The 17,682-nt window shown below is 41.6% G+C and overlaps 1 protein-coding gene across 23 annotated transcripts in view; it reads right to left on the bottom strand.

Annotated features, from left to right (window-relative positions):
- The window catches only part of Rbfox1 (RNA binding fox-1 homolog 1), a 1,697,412-nt gene that overhangs the window by 611,943 nt on the left and 1,067,787 nt on the right, over positions 1-17,682 (bottom strand). For 20 of the 23 annotated variants that reach the window (XM_060364117.1, XM_060364121.1, XM_060364120.1 and 17 more), the window contains one exon: positions 16,348-16,389. The exons of the other annotated variants lie outside the window; for them this stretch is intronic. In XM_060364117.1, coding sequence (XP_060220100.1) covers positions 16,348-16,374 — 27 coding nt within the window. In that variant the 5' untranslated portion in view covers positions 16,375-16,389. The remainder of the gene's footprint in view (positions 1-16,347; positions 16,390-17,682) is intronic. 23 annotated transcript variants of the gene reach the window in all.

The raw sequence follows: 17,682 nt of genomic DNA, 5'->3' as shown, positions 1-17,682 counted from the left end.
TCACTGTTGCTAGGAATAATAACTATATCTCCCATTAAGAACTCATTTCATATCTAATTTATGTACTTACTGCATTCTGTATAACTATTACAGTTTTTTATATTCTCTAGCAGACCACAAAATTCTTGAAAGCAGGATATGGTCCTCATTCTCAACTATGCTGTGATAGTTACTTTTAATTAGCAGGCTGGAATAAAGAAAGAACCACCTGAGAATAAAGCCTCAATTGTCTAGATCACATCGGCCAGTGGACATGTTTCTGGGGTAATTGTCTTAAATGCCCACTGTGGGCAGCATTGTCCCTTAGGCTAAGTCTAGAACCATATAAAAGCAAAGAACTCTAGCTGAGAACAAGTAAATTACCAAGCAAGGATCTATTTGTTTCTCTATGATCTTTACTGTGGGTATGTTCTGACTATGTATTTGAAACCTAGCCTTAATTTCCCCTCAGTGATGGGCACAGCATGGAACTGTACCTTTATTTCCTAAGTTGCTTTTAAAAAAGTATATACACAGAAACAAAAGTGAAACTAGGATCCATGCTTATAGTAGTTACTCATCAAAAAATTGCAGCTCAATGACCCAATATGACCCAGTGACTGTACAATTTTAAAATCTCAGTATTTTTCCAAATAGAACAACATCATACATGGCTAGCATGTGACGTGTCCAGAATGTCCATCTTCAGCAGATGGGACCCTTGTTCCTTATGGTTTCAGAAAGATGTGCTCACAAAGATTTGCACTGTTTATTAGGAGTCCTTTCTCTTATTGCTAGATGTAGCCAGAGGGCAGCATGACAACATGCTGCTGTGGACAAAACTGCCTGTACTCAAAGCTTTTCAAATTCTAACCTGAGCCCTGCACATTCCATCATAGCCATCGCTCCCACCCTGACCTCCCGACCTCACACCCCTCACAGTCCTCACTTCATCAGCTCTGGCTTTGTCCATCAATGTAGAATGTGATAGTTTGGTTCCAATTTCCCTCTGTACCACCTGAGAGCTGAGCAAGGCAGGGAGGCTGAATCTTACACATTCAGTTTCAAGGGAGCACACTGGGCACGGTGCTCTTAGCTATTTAGAAAATTATGTTTCCTAGGGCTACACTCCCAAATCAGTTTATGCAAAGGGAGATGACTCTGCAGCAGAGTATTTAGGAGCAAATGAACACAGCCAGGTTAATCAGAACCACTTAAATGTTAACTCAGCTAACTTGAAAAGAGCTGGATATTTAATTCAGACATTTATATATATAAAAAAAAAAAACTATGCCTTTGGTGGAAAGTTGTCAAAACATACATGCAATCACGATTAAGATTGCAAAGCCACTGAAAATAACAGGATAAGGATTGGCAGAAAATTTAAATCTCTATGTTGTTATCAGCACAGCACTTTCAAGCATGCATTCATTTATGCTTACATGGGTTGTATCTAAGGCAGACTAGGTTTTAGAAATCTTGTCCTCAGGTTTTCTATCCAAGAGAGCTTCCATACCCTTAAAAGGAGCCTGTAAGTGAGGAATGATGCCCGGGCAAATATAAATGCATACTGGTTTCCTTGTGTATGAGTGGGACACTATTCCATCAAAAGCTGTGTCGTGATTACCGAACCCTATCGCACAGTGCCCCATTACATCCTCAGCACATTTTACTTTCTATTTTGAGACACAGTTTTACTAAGTTGCTCAGGCTGTCTTTGAGCTTATGATCCTCCTGTTTCAGTGGGTCAAATAGCTGAAGTTATAGTTATATGGAAACAAGTCCAGCACCACTTAGATGACCTTCTGCAGGCCCTGTCACAGACAGGGAAAATGAAGGGTTAACAATGGAGGCTGCACAGCCAACCTTGGCCATGCCTGAGGTAATTGCTCCCCTCTGATGCCTCTGCTTCTCTCTCTCTCTCTCTTTCTCCCTCCTTCCCTCCCTTTCTCTCTCTCTCTCTCTCTCTCTCTCTCTCTCTCTCTCTCTCTCTCTCTGTGTGTGTGTGTCTGTCTCTCTCTCCTTTAATCCCAGCACCCGAGAGGCAGAGACAGACAGATCTGTGTGTTGGAGGCCAGCCTGGTCTGCAAAGCTTCTCTTGCTAACTCATAACAAATGTTTTCCTGCATTATTTACTGGAGGCAGGAAGAGGCATTTCCATACCTTTTTGTAGTGGTAAACTGTTCACTTTTCATATACATTTCTCTGTGTGGTTCTGATAGACATCTAAACAGACAGACAGACAGATAGATGATCTAGATTCAAACTCAGTAACTGGCTGGAAGCACAAAGCTGCTTTGACTTTCTAGCTCAGAAGTGAGATTGTATGTCCCCAGCCCTCAGTCATTGTGCCAAATCTTTCCATTGTAATCCCTTTACTATATAGACAGTCTATAATACAAAGAAAAATTATTTCAACCACTTGTCCACTCAATGAAATTGTCTTGATGTAGATAGATCTTAAAATAGAACATACAGACCTTTAAGACCTCAGCTAACATTCTAGACAAATCTCTGCATTTTAAATAAACAGATCAAAAACCCTCCTTTTTCTAAGACTGGATCCAGAAGGCGACTGTCAAAGAAATTAACCCAAGCACCTGAAACCGTACAGAAACGCCTCCGTGGACTTTTGTAGCTTCTTAACTAGCTAATTAAGCAGGCCAGATATTTCTAACTGTCATAGCCTGAAGATAGTTGAGCTGTGCAAATACTTGGCCTCAGTTCCAGGACTATCCGCAGATGTACAGTGTAAGCACCCACCCCCTTTCCCTTCTTCACAGCAGCCCTGACTATCTCCAATCCTTGCCCTGAGCTGGATCCATACTGACCTCCTACTCAGGTATCTGAGGTGACACTGAGTCACACCCCATAACTGAAAACAAGTTCTGAAATGAGCAAGCAGTACAACTAGGGGGAATTTTTTTTTTTTTTTTTTTGGACAGGGTTTCTCTGTGTAGCAGTGGCTGTCCTGGACTCACCTTCAAGGTCAAGCTGACCTTGAACTCAGAGATCTGCCTGACTCTGCCTCTCAAGTTCTGTGTGTGAGCCACCACAGCCCAGCTGGCAGGAATCTTGTAACTAACACATCACTCATTTCCCTTCTCTGTAAGTTCAGAACAAAGAAAATCTTTTTATTAATGTGTGAAATGTTTAGTCTTGTGCATGTACACATAACCTCAGGTTTCAGTGTTTTTATGCCAAGTAGTTCAGGAACTCAGGAGTATTTCAGTCCTTGCTCCTGCCTCCCATGAGTAAACTGACCTACTTTAATTCTTTCAGAAGATTTGTTTATTTTGCCCTGGGTATTGACCACTCAGGCTACCGTGAGAGCAAACACAAAGGTCAGGAAGACAAGACTGCACTATCTCTATGCACCTGTCTGCCTGCCCTTCCACTTCTGGGTGGAATCTCAAGAAGCCCCATTCAAAGAGCAGAAAGGAGGGTGGTGCTTTCCGGCGGGTGGGGGAGGTGCTGCACAGTGACATAGTTCCATTACACAAAGTGCAGATTAGCGCTGGTAACCAGGTTTGCTGTGGGAAGAGGGAATAGATTGTTGATGTTACTAGCATGAAGCACAGTAATCACATAAGATAACGTGCATGCCAATTAGCTCAGTTGAATCATTTCATGATGTACATACATGTCAAAACATCATAACAGAACATATGAATGGGTACAATTGTTATTTATCAATTTTATGAAGTTATGCATATATTTGTGTGTGTGTATCTCTGTGTGTATGTGTAGCTATGTGTGCTTATGTACATGCCTATGTGGACACGGGTCTGTAGCAGCCAGAGCCAACCTTGGCTATCATCTCTTTGTTTCTATCAGCATTCATTTTCTTTTTTTTCTTTTTCTTTTTCTTTTTCTTTTTCTTTTCTTTTTCAAAACTAGCTCTCCAACTAGTCTAGAGTTTACCACGTAGGCTAGACTGACTTGCTGGTGAGTCCCAAAGACTTGACTGTTTCTATTTCAACATTGCTGGTCTTACAAGCAAACATCACCACACATGGCTTTTTAAAAAATAGGTTCTGGGAGATAAAACTTGGTCCTATTGCTTGCAAGGCAAGTGTTTTCCAACTGTTTTATCACCTAAGCCCTTGTTTGTTGATGAACAAAGACTTACAAGAAGGCCCACATTTTCAATCTAGGATAACTCTGCACAGAAGGAGGTCCAGGGAACATGTGTGTATCTCAAACAATATGATGGATAGGGAGCAAACAACTGTATAGAAATGATGATGTTGGAAGGAAGATGTCCACAGGTCTCATCAGGCCAAATGTAGAGCTCAAGGCATCATGGGCAAGTGATGAAAGCAAATGATTTGGCTACTTCATTATGTCAGAGAGGACCTCTGGATAAAATATACCTCTTGTATAAGACAGTTGTACAGGTGTAAAATTCTCAATTTGGAAACAAACAGAAAATATGGAATACTAAGATATGGACTTCCAAAAACCACTTGCTTGCTCATTTGGAAGTGGCTCTAGGCAAGTCTCCATGTAGAATGGGCCTTCCAGAGATGGAGTGAGCACAAGCCTGTCATTCACACAAATACCCCTTCATCTGTCCTCCACTAGCCAATCAAGAATGCAAGAAGTCCATGTGACTTGTTGGATGCTGGGGTTAAATGCTAGGCACTAATGTAATACTTTTTACCTTCAAGAGTGATATCTTTTTAAATGAAATTAAGACAAATGGAGAGACACATGACCTATTATCCATAGTTGTTGTTAAATTCTTGGCAGTAAAGCAATATGGTAGACTATATACCAGTACACAAAATAACAATCTATAAAGCATTAAAATTTGTTTATTTGGTTTTATTTATTTATTTATTGTTTTTGGTTTAACACCTCCATAAACCACACATGGGTTTTCTAGGACTGCCATAAGGAAATCCAACTGGGATATGAACATAAAAAAATATTTCCTCAGAGCTGTGAAGATAAGAAAGATGAATGGAAATATAAGGACTGGTTTCCCAAGACTTCTCGTCCTATGTTCTCAGATCATGGTCATTCCTCCTCAGTCTCTCTCTGTCCCTGTCTCTTTCTATCTCTCTGTCTGTTTGCCTCTCTCTGTGTGTGTATGTATTTGTGTTTGTGTTTACCTGTCTCATACTTATCGTCTCCCATAAAGACACCACCCATATTGGACTAGGTCAAATCCTACGTCTTCACTTTAGTCAAGTCTGCTGACTCTTGTCTCTAAACACCCTCTTCTTTTGGAAGATCGAAGATTTGGACTTTACCATATGACTTTCTGGCAGTGTTATGGTTGAAAGTGGAATAGCCTGACAACCTCATACTTCAAGCATTCAGTGCTCAGTTTGCTATTTTGTAGGCGGTGGAAGCTTTAGGGGTGGAACCTAGTAGAAAAAGGGTGATTAGGGTGATCCCTTTGAAGGTTATACCTGTGCCTGGTTATGACCAAACCTGTGCTCACTGGCTGGTGTTCAGCTAGGGATATTCACCAGATACTCATGTAGTAAGGAACTAAGCTGTTATGCCAATGCTTCTTTCTTCATGATGAGCTGAAATTCCTCTTTAAAAAAAAAAAACTGAACAAAACAAATCCTTGCTTTTTTTAAGTTGTGTGTGTCAAGTGTTTAGGTCACAATGACATAAGAGTAACTAACCCAGGGAGACACAGCTCAGCCCATGGCAGCATGAAAATCCAATATCTACAGAGTGATACTAAAACATCAAAATATTTCACCTGCTGAGCTTTAAAATCAATATTCTCCATTCTCATGCTCAATATGCCACCTCAGAAGCAAGTTAGGAATCAATGTGCTTAGAGCCCATTTCTAGTTAGTCCCAAGTCAGAGTGTGGCTCAGAAAATGGTGCTTTTTGCAGACATTCAAGGTATTAGTCTGTGGTAGTAATCTCTGAAGGACTAACTTTTCAGACTGGCATGTGACAATCTCACACAGTCCATCCATTATCTGAAAAGAATTGGGTAGTGGTAGTACCTGGGTACATTATTGGACTTGTACAGGAGGACAACAGTACTACCCTGAAATCAACTCTGACTTCCCAAGCTCCAAATCTCATGTACATTCACACCACACTGTAGAGTTGGATAAGTGTTGACAAATCACTGTTCAGGTTCTGAACTGACAGCTCTTTACAATGGAAGTGGGTCAGTACAGACAAATCTCCCCACTCTGTGCATGGTATCAACTGATAGCTCCATCCCCCTGCTGCCAACACCAGAAGGCACAGACAATGCCCAGAGGCATCAGGGAAGCATTGCAGGATGTGATGAAGAATCAGCTTTTAACAAGCCTTTCCCCAAACTCTCGGCTCTGCAGTTCTCCAAACTTTGCATGTCTCCCTAGTGTATCAGTAGGGATTCTTTGATCACAGGAAAAAAGGAATCAGTTCTGACTAACTTCAGCAGAAAAAGAGATCACTCAAAGATACGAGGTCACTCAAGGGATGGATGGATGGATAATCAGGCTTAAGTACATAAAGAGAGGAATCAGGAAAGCTCTAGGATGTAGCCCTGGGAATCCCCTCATTGCTTAGTTTTACAAGTGTATCCCCATAGAAATGAATCCACTCCTGCTTTTCAATCTCACTGTTTCCTTCTTATTTTGCATCACTACACTCAATAACCAATGGCTCAGGAGCAAGAATCCCATTGGCCAGCCTTGACCACATCTCCATCCATCAGCTAAAGATTGGCCCATAATTTATCTTCCCTCTAAGACTTCACATAATGTGGAGTTGAAGTGATCCTAAATGGACAATATGGTGCTGGCTACCTCTGGATAGAGGGGATTTCGTGATCAAGCTTGACATATTCTAAAATCACATGGGAAGCAAGTCTCAATGAGGGATAGTCTAGATTAGGTTGGCCTGTGGACAAGTCTTGTAAGTATTCTCTTTATTGTGTTCATTGATGTGGGAAGACTCAGTCTGCTTGTGGGACTCAGTTCCTGGGTTTGGGTCCTTGACTGTATGAGAGTTTGAGAATAGATTGATTTGTTTCTGCTCTTGGTTTCTGCTCTGTGTTGGGTTCCTGATGCCTTGACTTCCCTGAGGTTGTGAGATAAAATAAACTCTTTCTCTCTGAGTTGCTTTTTATCACAGCAATCAAATCAGAAACCACAAACCTGGCCACTGCACCTAATGTACATGTTGTTCACTTCTGTACAAACACAGCATAAATAAGGGAGATCACAGGCCAGAAAGAAGTACAAAGAGATTTGCTGTCCCTGCATCTCTTAGGGCCACAGTGAGGTCTTCCAAAACAATCAGGACAAACTGTGTTGACTCCCCTTCATTCACTGTGTTAATAATAATGGTCACTGTATTTTCCGGTTCTCTGGGTCTTCAAGAGCTAAAGAGATGCACACAAAGATGTCATGCCAAAGATGGCAAGTAGTAAGGAACATTATTCCAGAACAAGATGATAGAACAGATCATGTGCACTCTACTGGGCAGTGGCTTCTTAAATGAGAACCCAAGTTTACTTACTCTTAGGGTTTCTTTTTGAAGAAAGAAAAAGTAAAAGTAAAAGTAACAGTAAAAGGAGAAGTAAAAGTTGGTCACTAAGGGCCATAGCATGGGTGGTTTCTGGTTTTGATGGACTGATTGGGATTATATAACCCTTTCCCAATGTGCATGCACTTTCCCATTACACAACCGATTGTAGTCATGTGCACTACCAATTAGACATGGGCATACATTGTTTTTTTTTTTATGTTCATAATAGCTTTATTTGTTTTTTTTTAATTTTATTTTTCTTTTTAGTTACATTTTGTTAACTCCATGTCCCAGCTGTATCCTGCTCTCTCATTCCCTCCCCAACCCCACACTCCCTCCCTGGTCTCCTCCCTGCCCCATTCCAAGTCCACTGATAGGGGAGGACCTCCTCCCCTTTCATTTGATCCTGTTTTATTAGGTATCTTCAGGGCTGGCTTCAAAGTCCTCCTCTGTGGCCTAACAGGACTGCTCCTCCCCTGGGAGGGGGGGAGTCAAAGAGCCTGCCCTTGAGATCCTGTTAGAAATAGTCCTTGTTCCCCTTACTTTGGAAAACTACTTGGTTACTGAGTTACCACGGGCCACATCTGAGCAGAAGTTCTAGGTTATATCCATAGATGGTCCTTGGTTGAGTGTCAGTCTCAGAAAAGACCCATGCCCGGATATATTTGGTCCTTGTAGAGCTCCTATCCTTTCCATATCATACTAACTCCCCTTCTTTCGTATGATTCCCTGCACTCTGCCAAGGGTTTGGTTATGAGTCTTAGTGTCTGCTTTGAAACACTGATAGATATGGGCATACATTGTAAATAGGTATATTCCCCCCAAAAGTCCACTAGATGACACAATTTGCTTTACTGTACATGCAACCCAAGCTGGTTCAGGTTGGACTTGTCCGTCTCCCTCCTTTCCCAGATATGCTCTAGGACATATTTAAATGAAAACTTACAATAAAGGGGGTGGTTCACCAAGTGGCTAAGACTAGGTAATTTATTTCTTTGCTTGAAGTGGAGTATATGTGAAGCTCTGTGCAGGTAAAGGCCCTAGGCTACTGAGTGTGGCTAAGCTATTATTCCTATGCCTATTGGCATCAATTCCACTGAAACCCAGTGGCTCATCTGTTCTCCTTAAAGTAGGGACAGTTACCACTGCCCTTCCATCCCCTGCGCTGGCACAGATCCCCCCACCCCAAAGGGAATGGTATTCAGAACTCTGAGGAACAGAACAGGAAGACAAGTTCTCACAGAGCGTCGGTCAATGAAATGAAAAGATCCATGACACAGTGAAATGTCAGCATTGTTAGCAGTTTTGCTTGGAGCTTTTTGGTGCAGATTTAATAATAAAATAAGAAACACGACAGGGTTGACCCTCTCAAGGTATATGATGACTGGAAGAATGGGCTGAGATGAGTGCAAGGGATAGAGAATGAGATTATTCCAGAGTTTTCCCAGGATATCAGTGTCAAAATTATGGCCACAAAGGCTCAGAGAAGCAGATACTGATGAACATGTGTCCTTCAGAGGATTGGCCACCAAAGATGAAGGAAGGCGGCCGCCAGCACATTTACTTATTTGAGTTTCACAGTGAAGATAGGGAGATTAAATCTTTCCCTAATTCCTGGATTTCTTGATCTCTTTTGTGTTCTTCAGTTACTGTTCCAGCCGAAGTCAGAGAGCCTAGGAGAGGTGAAAGGAGGTGTGCAGACTGCAAGGTTTTGTGAAGACAGCATTTTTATCTCAGATATCTTTACATGTTTATGGATGCCTAGTTTCAGTGGGGAGCTGCCTTTAGAGATGACCTGAGGCAGCTGCACAGAATGTATGCAGGTTCTGGCAGGAAAGGGCTCATTATATGGGGACAAACCCCATCTGCTTGGAGAAATCCACAAAAATGCGACCATTAGTTGGATAATACTGAAACAAGCAGATATTTGCCAGGTGTGTGTGTGTGTGTGTGTGTGTGTGTGTGTGTGTGTGTGTGTGTATGCACACACACATGCACATGCAGAAATGTGTGTGTGTGCGTGAAGTCTGTATAGAGTTAGGGGTGCTGATAGTACAGATTTCAGGTCTGTGCTCTCAATGTCCTTGCTGCAAATCCCCAACTGCCCCTGATTTTTGATTCAGCTGAAACTAGTCTGAGCTGGTCACTGAAATCTGGCTTCTGCCAATCTTTTGGATGTTAACGTGAACAGGGGTCAGAAAACCATTCCAGAAGACAGAGAAGTCTAAGGAAGTAAGCAATCAAAGCTTTCTAAAGGCCATCTAGATGGGCACAATGTCTCAGGGGATAAAAGCTCATCCTGTTCAAGCCTGATATCCCAAGACTGACACTCAGAACCCACAGTAGAATGAAAGAACTGACGCCCAAAAGTTTCCTTCTGACCTCCACAATGCCATGGCATATGTGTACGCATGCTCATATACACACATAATACAAAGACATAATAATGAATAATTAAATGCTTACATATGTGATGTATATAATAATTAGTGTCAATTAACACTTTGATTGCCTCAGGCAAGAGCACATGTGTGTCACACTCCTTGTGGTGTCTCACAAACCACTGAATGGAAGATCCAAAGTCGTCTGGGATCAATTTGCCCTTCTCTCGGTGATTGATGAAGTATTGAGTTATTAGAGCTTCAACATCAAACAAGCACAGCTTTGTGTTTTAAACCCTTGTCTCAGCTTGCTGCATGGGGGTGGGAGACAATAGCTCACCACAAGTTTTTTAAAAGAAGGAATTACTTTATAAGGCAATACAGAAATAGCTTCAACCTTTATTTTAATATAAACTTAGTAATATGTTTTCAATTTGTGGATCTTACATATAAATCTAAGTCTTTTCTTTGTAGGATTTTTCTGTAGATGAAAAACTCACAACAGCCTTTATCTATAAGTCTCACTAACATTTTTGTCTCCACAGGGCAGCCAACTATGACTTATGGTTTGTTGCTATAAATAAAGTTTTATTGAAACACGGCCTCAACCACTGTTTTTGTAATTGGCTACTTTCCTATACAATTGCATTGCTATATAGTTGCCACATGACCCCATGATGTGCAATAGGTTACCAATAGTTAAACTCTGGCCTTTCAAATATTTGCCAACCCCAAGCCCCAAACTTTGAGTCAATTCCCTTATTTTATGCACGTGTGTGTTTGAACATAGCCAGAAACACGTGTGTGTGGACACATGGATGTGTGCACACATGGATGTATACATGAATATATCTATGTGAAGGCCTGAAGACAACATCAGGTGCTATCCTCAGTAATGTAACCTACTTCCTTTGAGATAGGATATCCCATGAGCATGTAGTTCAGCAATTGGGCTAGACTCTCTGGCCACTTCGCTCCAGGGGCCTTCCTCCTGCACCAGAATTGCCATGTCCGACCCTCACACCTGGATCTAGCTCACAGTTTCACAGTTGAAAGTGCAGTGCTTTACCGTAGACTCATCTCCTCAGGCCACTGTGTCTCTTCTGATTTTGCTTAGAGTAGAATCAGAGCACAAAGACACATCTCAGAGACATTCTGGCTACAGACTACCTCCAGACTTCTGCCTGCCCCCTCCCTGCCCCCGTACTAATGCTCTCCCATCCTCTGGCCCATAGCTAATTGAACTAATTTTTGAGGCTTGCTTTCATAGAGTGTTTCCAAAGCATTTAACTTCGTTTTCATAGAAACAGCTCTTTTTCTTACTGCACTCATTTTTCATCAGTTTACATAATATTGCACTAAATAATGTAATTACAATAACAAGCGCAGCTGGCAGAGGCAGCTCTGGGAACACATACAACTGACTGTTGGCAAGCAGACACCACAGCGGGTGAAGGGAAAGGTAAGCTCATACACAGTAATCACAGCCTGGGACACCATGGCCTCCACAACATGGCTTCTAAAGGTACTGGCCACTCACTACGCTACACATTAATCTCCAAGTTTCCCACGTGGAAATCAGCAAGATAAGATTCTCCCATCTGCCTCTCTGTGCAGCATGGGCTTATATGATGTTTGCCAGTTTCACGGGGACTTTGGAGAGGGTTATTTGACAAATGTGTGTCTTTTCTCACTAGCCTGCGAGGTATCAGGGTATGAGAAATGTATTGGTTTTATTATGGCATTGTATCTCCACTATGCAGACAGTGACTGGCATCTGGTTCACACTCAAAAATATTTCCTGAATAAATAACTGGATGGAGCCAGGCTTTCTGACAATGAGCTACTCAGAAACTACAGGCAAGAAAATATAGATATGGAAGGAGTCATGGGGTTTTATACCTCCTTTTCTGCTCCCCTAAGAATAACCAAGAAATGCATGGATGTTGAAAGAGGAAGGATGAGGTGAGAGCCTCTCGTTCTGATAGCTCAATTCCAGGCAGACTAGAAGATTCATTCTCTGATGCCTGGATGAAGGCAATGGGTTTAAGCCAAGAAGATCATTAGCAATTTGCATTTCTGCAAGCCACATCACTCTTGTATCTTGCAGAAACGAGAAACTTGCTTCTAACTGGCAAATTAAATATTGATAATGCAGATAGGCTGTACAACATCTTTCACAAGGCTGGCACCCTGGTTTCCGTGTTTCTAAAACTTCAGACATTTACATTCAACTACCACCAGTTCTGTCATAACTCTTGGCAATCAGTAACATTGTGTAGCTCATGTTTACCTTGAAAGCAACTCATTTTTAACCTAAAAGGATGCATTTGCCAAGGAAATCTAGCATTGCCACTGCAAATAGAAAACCAGTATCAGTAACTGCAAGTTAAAAAATAGAAAGAAAGAAAGAAAGAAAGAAAGAAAGAAAGAAAGAAAGAAAGAAAGAAAGAAAGAAAGAATTATTGAAATTTAACAATGAATAAAATGTTTCCTATTCAAGCACTTGTTCTAAGCACCTAAGGCATTCATTGTTTAACCTTTGCACACACAGCTGTAAAATGTCTCCTCGGGTTCTTACACTTAGTTTTCAGCTGCTGGTGCTGTTCTCAGAGGAGGTGGAACCTTTAATAAATTGAGCCTGGTTCCAGGATGTGTGTTGTGGGAGGCTGGGCTTCAGAGCTATAGGCCAGTCACCCCACTCCCCACCCCCCAGCTGGAGAGCTCTGTTCTTTCTGATACACCTAAATCAAACATCAGGTCACAGAGCAAGTTCTGCCACCTTGCTTTGCCTGCCACTACAGACTGCATCCCCTGAACCATCAGCCGAAATATATTCTCCCTTAAGTTGCTTTCTGTCAAATACTCAGTCATATGTAAGTGAAGAGTCACTAATACATATGCACACCTGTGCACACACATGCACATACATTATTAAATTTGTACAGTTATTATCTCCAAAAGACCACACAAAGAACTAGAAGTGGAGAAGATTTAAAAACTGCACATGATGTCACAAATTCACAAACCTTGCACAGTTTAGACTTACTGCACTGGGCCTAGCTCTAGGCCCCTAATTCTTGACTGCTACATTTTGCAAACAATGCTTTTGAAGTCTGCATAGATTCTCAGGCTGCTGCAGGCTTTAAGCCTGAGGCACACTCCCTCTCCTTATAAAGAAAGCTTAGAAAGTGTTACAGCCTTGTTAAATCTCTTTCAGTTTAAACTATGACTTCCTCATCCACATAAAAAGGATTGAGAGAGAATTGAAAAAGGAATAACTTTTTCTCTAAATGATTCACCCCTTCTGAAACACTTGGTGTTTGGCTTTCTGAAAATTTTATCCCACAGGTGAGCATTCCACAGGCTAAGAAATGCTAGCCTACAAGGTCAGTGTGGCACATACTTCCCAGGATCCTTCGCTCAGCTTTCATCTCCATGTTGAGAAGGTAAGCCTTACTGTAAGTCCTCAACATAAGGGTAGAGGCTATTGGGTTCTTTTATATTATTTGAGAGGATCAGAGTGGAACTGATCCAGAGGCCAAGAAGGTGACATGTTTATTAAAAAAAAAAAAAAAGGTAGGGAGTGGTTTAATTTACATAATCACTAAAAAGGAAAGAAAATGAGGAAGTGAAAAGAAAAGGAGTCGAGAGAAGAGGATGAAAGAGAAGGAGGAAGAGGGAAAGAGATGTAGGGAGAAGAGGAGGAAGAAAAGAATTAGGGGAAGAGGAGTGGGGATGGAGAAGGAAAGAAGAAGAGGAGGAAAGGAGGAAAGAAAGGAAGAGATAGGATACAGCAGATATAGGTTGAATTTTTCCAGCCAGAATAGAGAGAGTTAGAGGGGCAGAGTGCAAATGGACAAGATACAAGAAAATGTCCACACATGACTGAGCTGTCAAAATTTAGCTCAGGCTAATGTGACCCATACCTGTAAGTTCCAGCACCTTGGAGGCAGAGGGGGCTGGGCTGCCACATGTTCACGGTCAGCCTGGGGTGCATAGTGAATTTCGGGGCAGCCTGAGCTATATGCTGGGATGCTAACTTAAAACAAATGTAAGGGTTAAGAAAATGGTCCAACTCATAAACCTTGCAACCATGAGGACCTGAGTTTGATCCCTAGAATCCAGACTCAAAAGTAGTGCCTTTGAGACAGATTTGTAATCATAGTGCTTGGGAGACAGAAACAGGAACGTCCCTGGGAGTTGCTAGCCAGCCAGCCTAGCCTTCTTGCAAGAATAAAGACAGATTAAAACATAAAAAAAAAAACAACATACATGATCCATGAGGAATGAGAGCCCAGGCTGTTTCTGGGCTGTTGCACACATGCATACTCACACTGGGACTCGAAGCACTCAAAACAATGAGATACCTAACCATGTGCTACAACATGGAAGAGGTTCCCTGAGTAAAATGGAAAGAGGAAACATAAATGCATCTCAAAACTGAGCTGTTTAAATGTTCATTTTATCACCTGCAAAGTGGCATTTATTGATTTAAAACACACATTAGTTAAAAATTTTAAAACCAGAACTCAAACAATAGCCTTGAATAAAGCAGCCATTTGTGATGTGGGCTGGGGGGGGGTGTTCCTGGGGCTCCACATAGATCCCAACTAAATGATCTTCCTTTAATTCTTCTAACAAAGGGGTAATAAGAACACTGTTGTTCTTGATTCTAAACTTTATCCTATGGAAAATGTCTCACCAACCTCTCAAGCTATAGTAAGTCCTTTGTTGTCTTTATCCTTAATTTTCCAAGGCAACATGATTTGCAATAGAGAGTTCAGTGCTGGGTGAATTCTGAGGACTGTGTCAAGGCCTCCTGGAGACACAAGCATCCATTGCTCTTTATCTAGAGCTGACCTACTTCTGGCCATCTGACTCAACCAAACAGGAGAGAAAAATCAGAAATTCCAATACATTATTTACTAGGATAAACCAGTCATTCAGGCTGCAGAGAGAAGCAGTAGGAAAGTTCAGTAAAGCTTAAAGCAAATGCCATTAAAAAGAATTGGAGATAGTGTCTCAGGGGACCCAGAGTAGCCTCAAACTTGCTTGTAGCCCTCTATAGCCAAAGATGACCTTGAATTTCTGGTATTTCCCCCTCTACCTCTGGAATCAGAGGTATGTGCTACCACACCTAGTTTATATCTAGTTTATACCGTGCAGGGCTTCCTGCATGCCAGGTAAGTGAGCTTCCAGTGAACCACATTTGTTCAGCCAGCAATTGTCTTACTAGCTGTCTCATGCAGAAATTACACTAATGCTAGAAGAAATGTGGACTAAGATGAAATATTAACAAGGCTTGGGTGGGACATTTTACCAAACATATAAGCATAACCAGAAAAGAAAGCTCAGGTCACCATCTCGGTTTCATACAGGTGGATTCATTGTTTGTTTGATATAGGATTTAGCAAACCAGATGACAAAAGCAATTGGAAAATAGAACAAACACTAGGAGTCCTGGCCACCTGGAGATTACAGCTCAGCAAATGTCCTTAGATGTAACTAGCTGTACACAAAGGCTTTAAATTCATTTACTGTATTATCTTTCTCAAACACTTCAAAGCATCATGGTCCCCAGGTCTCTACCTCAAACACTCCTATGATTCCAAAAGCCACAGATTCCTTTAGCTTTCATAGCACTTTGGAAACACAAAGTTAAGTCACGTGGTCCAGTGAAAATGGCAGAGTGATCCATTATAACTGTAAGCTCTGTTCCTACATATAAGCATGCTTCAAAAACAAAGAGGGACACAGAGGTAGGGAATCCAGATATTTCATAAAATTCCACATAATCTCATGCCAATAATGATGTCCACCCAACACATGCTGAGGGGTGAAAGGTGTCACTGAGAAAAAATATTCTCCTTCCCCAAGGAAAAACTTTTTGCATCTAATACACTTGAATCTGGGGACTTGCGTTTAAGTAAGGCGATAACCTATAAAGTTTAACAATCTGGATCGATTGTCCCTGCATACAAATGATACCAACGTCCAAAGTCTATGGATAATTCAAATTCTCCTTAAAAAAATAAAAATAAAAAAGCCTTGATATAGGTGTTGTTCACCAACCCCTGTCCATTGTCAAAGTGCATTTTAGCCACTCAGCAAAGAGCTGGGAACTCACATTAGGAGGACAGCAAGGTGTCCCCCTGACCTTTGTGATTACTTAGACCTTATGTTGTACATCAAAAGAGTCCAGTGATGTCAAACAAATTCCACAAGAGAAGTATTTATTGCCAAATCTAAATCAAAAAATCCATATATACTATAATGGCACTTCAAAAGAAGATCTACTGTATTTACCAGCTCAATCAATATGAAATTAGCTGGGATAAATATTGCCAGCTCTACCCGTCTTGAGATGAGGCCTGCTATTTAGACTCTAGGTCTTGAAAGAGACAAGGGAAATTCTGCTTATGGCGCAGAAACAGGAAGCAGGAAGCAGGAAGCCTGTTACAAACAGGTTACACCTACCCTCAGCTGCTCTCTTTCACAATTCATCTGTTGCCTCAAAACCTGCAGAAGAGAAAAGGGGAAAATGTAAGAAGGTTCTACGGACACAGCAGCATAGAAGCCCTGGGGATCAGGGAGAGGCTCACAGGCTCCCTGGAACCCACACAATCGCTGGTGGACATGTTGAGGTGAGATGGCTCATGGATAAAGGCACTTGCCTTCAAGCCTCAGGACCTGAACTCAGTACCCAGAACCCACATGATGAGCACAGAAGACTAACTCTGACAAATGATGTACAGATGTGTCATGGCAAGCCCACATATACATAGTGGGTATGTGCAGACACAATAGATTATAAAATATTTAAAAAATTAAAAACAAACAAGGTAGAGGATTGAGGAAGAATTCTGACATTAACATCAGGCCTCCACAGACATACACACATACATCTCCACACACAGGGATGCCCACACATGTGTGAACACATAAGCATACACATGCATCTCCACACATAGGGATATACACATATACGCTAACACATAAGCACATGTTTATCTCCACACACAGGGATGCTCAGACATGTGTGATCACATGTACACACACATGCATTGACACACACAGTTGTGCTCATACATGCACATAAAAACTTAGCAAATACAGAGACAAAAGAAAAGAAGAGGGGAAAAACAGAAAATAAATAGTTACTTTTGATGGCTGGACTCAAAGAAGCCCAGAATTAATCATAACGAATACTTTTTCTCTAGGTTCAGACACTGGACTCTTCATTATTATTCTGCATTGTGCAATGCAGAAATATCCAGCAAGGAGAGCAGTATCCTTAAGGGAACGGTACAGGGGTTTAGGAGAGGGTGGAGTCAGTCTAAAAAGCATGAGGGTTTTCTTCTTTGTGCACAGACCCCTCCAGTCCTGTTTAACCAGAAGGCACACTCTCCCTTAAGACTGTCTTAGTTTGGAAGTGACAAGACAATAACCAATGCAGTGTCTTTCCCAGTGACAGGTGCTGAACATATTACCTGCATGCCCTGGATAACAGGCTTCATTTAGTTTATTCTCTGTTATTTTTGTTTGGGTGTGGTACTTAAGTCCAAACTCAGTGTTTCACATATGCCAAGCAAGTGCTTCCCTCTAAAGTATACCTTCTCTTGTTATTTTGAGACTGATCTCACTGAGTTGGCCAGACTTGAGCACATTATGCCACCCAAGCAGACCTTGAGTTTGTGATCCTTCTACCTCAGCCTCCTAACATACTGAGTTAACAGAAGGGGTTTGCTGATCTAGCCTCAGCAGATGAACAGACTGTTTGGGGATGGTAGTTACATGGGCTGCACGGGGGAA

This window comes from Meriones unguiculatus, chromosome 11, assembly GCF_030254825.1.
Source record: "Meriones unguiculatus strain TT.TT164.6M chromosome 11, Bangor_MerUng_6.1, whole genome shotgun sequence".
Lineage (NCBI taxonomy): Eukaryota > Metazoa > Chordata > Mammalia > Rodentia > Muridae > Meriones > Meriones unguiculatus.
Note: the sequence above shows the minus strand (reverse complement) of the source record. Positions and strands in the feature narration are given on the sequence as shown.